This window comes from Pediculus humanus, genomic scaffold, assembly GCF_000006295.1.
Source record: "Pediculus humanus corporis 1103172107613 genomic scaffold, whole genome shotgun sequence".
In the NCBI taxonomy this organism is placed as follows: Eukaryota; Metazoa; Arthropoda; class Insecta; order Psocodea; family Pediculidae; genus Pediculus; species Pediculus humanus.
The window spans coordinates 497,072-502,587 of NW_002987227.1; the positions used below are offsets into that span (position 1 = coordinate 497,072).

The 5,516-nt window shown below is 25.3% G+C and overlaps 1 protein-coding gene across 1 annotated transcript in view; it reads right to left on the reverse strand.

Annotated features, from left to right (window-relative positions):
- Positions 1 to 945: 945 nt before the first annotated feature.
- Positions 946 to 5,516, reverse strand: part of Phum_PHUM245890 (myosin IIIB, putative) — a gene marked incomplete at both ends in the record, with an annotated part of 5,429 nt that continues 858 nt past the window's right edge. Inside the window, 9 exons of the mRNA XM_002426237.1 lie at positions 946 to 1,151; positions 1,284 to 1,644; positions 1,728 to 1,872; positions 3,943 to 4,281; positions 4,356 to 4,742; positions 4,826 to 5,006; positions 5,094 to 5,227; positions 5,262 to 5,298; positions 5,477 to 5,508. Of these exons, the coding sequence (XP_002426282.1) occupies positions 946 to 1,151; positions 1,284 to 1,644; positions 1,728 to 1,872; positions 3,943 to 4,281; positions 4,356 to 4,742; positions 4,826 to 5,006; positions 5,094 to 5,227; positions 5,262 to 5,298; positions 5,477 to 5,508 (1,822 nt within the window). The remainder of the gene's footprint in view (positions 1,152 to 1,283; positions 1,645 to 1,727; positions 1,873 to 3,942; positions 4,282 to 4,355; positions 4,743 to 4,825; positions 5,007 to 5,093; positions 5,228 to 5,261; positions 5,299 to 5,476; positions 5,509 to 5,516) is intronic.

The following is a 5,516-nucleotide window of genomic DNA, read 5'->3' on the forward strand; positions in this document are numbered from 1 at the left end:
AGGCGCGAGTGGATTATTCGAATTTTCTGATTCTTTAATGGGCGCCTAAAATGAAAATGATATCAAAATAGAAAACTTGCATGCTTATTATGAAAAAGATAATAATTTAAAACTTACAATTTTAGAATTTTTCCGAATGCTTTCGTTGGTTTTTTTATTCGAAACATCTTTTCTCATCAAGTTATCAAAATTATCATCCAATTTTTCACTTTCCGAAATAATACCTGGAAAAGAGAATCACAATTCATGTTTATTTTCGGATTTATTATCTTTTCTTTTATTTTTCACATTATAATATATATTTATATAAATTTTTTTTTTTTTTTTAGTTTAAAAACTTACAATTATTACTGATTCTATGACACAAAGGAATGAAAGATTCGTTTGAAGTGTGCCAAGGACAAACTTCGGATTCATCTTTTTTATATTTTTCATCTTCTAATTCACTGTCACTATGCGTTGATTCCACATCTCTTTTTTCACATTTTTTATTGCCATCTACATAAAGTTAAAAAAAAAAAAAAAATTATTGTATCTAATGTTTTATTACATAAAAAAAAAAAAAAGAAAAAAAAAGAAAAATCAAATATAATTTTCTGTTTTTTTTTTTAATACCTAAAATTGCTTGTAGTTGTTTTTTGGCTTTCGTTAAGGTATCCTTTACCGGGATATCGTTATCATTCTCATTATTACTTTTAAAATACAAATTATTCGAACCTTCTTCATTTTCGATGAGTTTAGAGACTTCTATCATTTTTTCTAATTTATTCATACCTTTGTTCTTTAAATTTTCGTTTAATTTATCAACGATGGTAATGCTGTCGGCATCCTTGTTTACGGAAGAAGAATTATTTCCTGTTTTTTGCCTGCATCAAATTTTTTATTAGGATTATTTGTCGTGTTTTAATTTTATCAGGATAAAATAAAAAAATTATAAATAATTAATTACTTTTCATTCTTTGGCAGTGAAATTGATAATTTTTTAGATGATGCATTTTTAGCTAATTTTTGTCGCAATAAAAATCCTCTCACGTGAGCTTGTATTATAATAACGGATTTGCGGAAGTTTTTAAATTTTTTCCTAGCCAAATATCTTCTGTAATATGTTTGAATTTGTATAGCCGCACGAATTTGTATTCTAAGATTATTAACTAGTCTTTGTGCTAAAATACTACGCCAATATGACTGAAAAAACAAAAAAAAAAAAAATGAACATGGTGTGTCTTTTAAGTTAATATAAATGACAAAAGTGTTAAATACCTGAATGGTTATAACTGCTTGACGCCATTTAAGAAATTTTTTCCTATCTAATCCGGCTCGAAACCACCTTTGAATAGTAACAATGGCCGACATTATTTGCTGATGAAGTCTGTAGTCTAATTTTACTTTTTCTGATTCTTTAAGAAATATTTTTGTGCTACCCAGTTGATAATTGTCACGATTGAAATTAAGGGTAGTGAGAAAATGTTTTACGTTTGCAACCGAACTTGATGCACCATTGGGTAATAATATTCTATAGAGTTGTGCAAATTCTTCATACGTCAATCTAACGTTATATCCAGCTTGACGAATTCTTACTGTTTCTAACATACCCGTGTATCTTAATTGTCGTTGAACGGTTTCTTCGTCAAATTTATTTGGTATCTAAAAATAAAAGAATATTTTAATTAAAATGGTGAATTTTTTTTTTAACTAATATGTGGAAAATCGGTTTTGAATTGTTTTACCTTTTGGCCATTACTTTTAATGCATCTAATAAAAAATGGATTTGCCATGTTCAATGTATCCATTAAACTATGTAAATTCATTTGAAATTGAGCAGTGACTGTAAGAGGTTGTTTTCGTTTGACAAGAGTTCCAGAACTTTGAGTTCTACCAGCAAGAGTTTTTAAACTTTGTAAATTTTTCAATCCTCTTTTTCCTTTTTCTCTCGGACGAAATGATTTATTTTTCCTGGAAAAAAAAAAAAAAATTTCACGTTAAACAAAAATTAAAAAAAAAAAAAAAAAAAAAAAAAAACGATTCTAAAATGTAAGATGATCATGCACCATTTAAATACTTAAAAAAAAAAAAAAAAAAAAACTTTCGGTGATAGCATGCTTATGGTGACTATTTTAAAAAAAAAAAACTAAAAATAATAATAAATGCTCCAATAAAAATATTCAACAGAAAATGAATCAAATATTAAATGTATTATTATTACTCCATTTTACCAAATTCATTTCAAAAAAAAAAAAAAAAAGTCATAACTGCAACAAAATAAAATATTTTTATAAAAATTTTTAAACAAATGCTTTTTTGAAAATGTTTTCATCATTTAAATATTTTAAATTACAATAAAATCAGAAATACAATCATATTAAATTCATCTTTATAATTTTTTTATTATCAAACCTTGTAAAGTTTGGAAAATAACTATTTATATTTATTATTATTATTATTAAGTCTCAATTTTCAGCCTAAAAACTAAAAAAATTTTACTATCACCCGTCGTCGACAAATTAAAGGCGCCAAATATTAAATTTTATTTAAACACGCACACACACACACACTCAAAAATTTCACCTACATGACAATTTGATTCGCTTTTTCCATTAATTGTGATGAATTGTTACGATTTTCTTCGACTTTTTCGTTGCATTTGTTTCCATAAATTCGTTGCCTTGTTCGCTGAATATTTGGCACTTCAGTTTTATCTCTTGACCATGGCACCACTTCACCTTCTTTCCATCGTCTAAATTACATTATAAACGGAACTAATAAGTAAAAAAATTTAACAAAAAAAAAAAAAAACAAAACATTTCCGCCTGTCATATGTTTTTTATCCAGACATATAAAATAAAAAATAAAAAAGTGCCAATAAGCATGAAATAATAGTTAAAAAAATTTTCCCTTGATAACTATCTTTACCTAATTACTTAATAATACTTTCAATATTTTACACACGCACACACACACACACATATATATATATATATATATATATATATATATGTTTTAAATAATTCAAAAAATGTCATACTATTGATTAATATAAATACTATAAATACAAACTATATAATATAAACTATAAATACAATAATATAGCAATTCATTTAAATAAATTATTAATATACGCATTAATTACTACTATTCATGCTTGATAAAATTTATTCATGCAATCAATAATCAAAATGCATGCAAATAATATTATTATTTTTTACAATAAATTGCTTGTTTGGAAACGTCTCTAAATCGTATTAAAATTTATATACAGAATAATATTTTATGATTACAATAATATTTATCATTTATAAAAAAAAAATTATTTTTTTATTGTTAATTTTATTCTACTTGTTAAAAAGTTAATATTTAATTAACTGATTAGTGTTAATGGAAAATTGTTATGTTAAAAAAAAATTTAAATTTCTGATAAAGTTCCTAAATGTAGTAAATAAATGTAGAAAATAAATTAAAAACTATAATTAAATGATTAAAGAAACTTTAAAATAATTTTTTCAAACATGAAATTTCTCATTATTATTTTATCTTTTCGAATGTTGACCCTTTTTTTTTTTTTTTTATTCCTACAGCTAATAAAAAAAAAAAAAAAAAAAAGAATTTAAAAAAATTTTAAGAAATATCTTTACAAAAACTTACGCTATTCGATAAATAGCATAATTAACTGCAGATATGGTAATGATATGGCTAAAATATTTAAATTTATAAAAATAAAAAATTATTCATTTTTAAAAATATAATTTTTAAAAAATAAATTTGTTAATAATATTTGATTAGAGAAAAATATTTTTTTAAAAAAAAACTTACCTTAGTACGTTTTCATTTGGAATGTGATTGCGATATCTTTGTTGCAATAAATTTGTTTTGTTTCCTTCTGTAAGAAAAAAAAATAATTAAACGACTAACTCTTGGTAGTTGTAAAAAAAAAAAACTATATTTTACTTACCGCGATTTTGTCTATGCGTTCTTCCGGCTGCTAAAAATGCATAATAACCACGAAAAAAAGCACGAACTATTGCCCATCTAAATACCGCGACAGGATCAGCTCCTACTAATTCTCTTACAAATGCCATACTACTATTTTTTAATACTCCAACAATATCATGCCTCATCAGATCTAAATTTTTTTCCCTCATTTCTGCGACTTGATATTTCACTTTTCCAGCATAATGTCGTACTATAAATGCTGATTCTCTTCTCTGAGGGACTTCATAAAATTCATTTTCTTTGTGAACGGAATTAAATTTTTGAACTAAAGTTTCATTAGTTGCACCAGGAAAACTAAAACAAATTCATGTGAAAATTTTAGTGTAAGGAATATTAGTTTAGTGTAGTAAATATTTAAAAACACTCACTTGCACTGATCGTCCAAAACACAAAGTAATCCCAAAGGTTTTCCTTCAATCAATTGCAAACAACCAGTATTATCCATAAATTCAATATCTTTCCATCTAATATTTTCTTTTCTATATTCTTCTTGTTCATATTTAAAAACGTGTTGATTAAAATAAAACTGTAAATGCTCATTTGCATAATTTATGCATAATTGTTCAAAGCTGTTGCAATGCCCAAAATCTTCGAAACCGAAAATATCTAAAACTCCTATTGAGTTACCCTGATGTTGTCTCAAAGTATCTTTCTTTGACAAAAGTGCATGATTTAATTGTAAAACAATCCAATCGAATAATGCACCATATAAACATTTTGCCATGGCGTCTCTTGCTGCAACAGCTTCCGGAAGCCTTAAAAACAAGTTTTGTACATTAAGAAAAAAAAATTTTGTTTTGATAATTTTTTAAAAGAAACTAAGAATTACAATACTAACCTATAATTAATTATAAGAGTTTCTCCAGAAGCTTTTGCTCTCTTGGCAGTTAAAGCAGTTAAAAGTGTTTCTTCCTTCACCCTTAACAATTCGGATATTAACGCAACCACTCCTGGATTACAAACAGCAACTGCTTCATCGTGGTGATAAGTCGCTTTTCGAGGTTGAAATTCTACGTTACCTGCCCATAAAAAAAAAAAAAAATCAATAATGTAAATGGTAAATTAAAATGAATCAGAAGAAATAAAAGCCAAACTATAAGTATTACCAAGTAGTAAAACAGAAGACAAAACACTGAATAGCCTCCTTTGCTTCTCCGTATTAAATCCTACCATTTCCATTGATTGTTTCAGTCTTGAAAATTCATATTTTTCATCTACGTTGTCCAAAATAAAACATCCGCTCTAAAATTTTAATATTAAATTAATTCTCTCACATTTTATTTGACACAGGTGAATGATCAACGCCAATAACTTTTATAAAAATTCAAACAATTTTGTTTCTACCCCTTTTTACTAAATATGTTTACAGATAGTTATTGAGAACAAATAAAAAATTATACAATAAAAGATTTATAAACAACCTTATTTAAATAGTTGTAATCTTGTACGTTTTGTAAATGCAACAATTTTTTTTCAGCATCGGAAGCACCGCTTAACAAATAATAAAAAACATGATAATTTCTTTCATT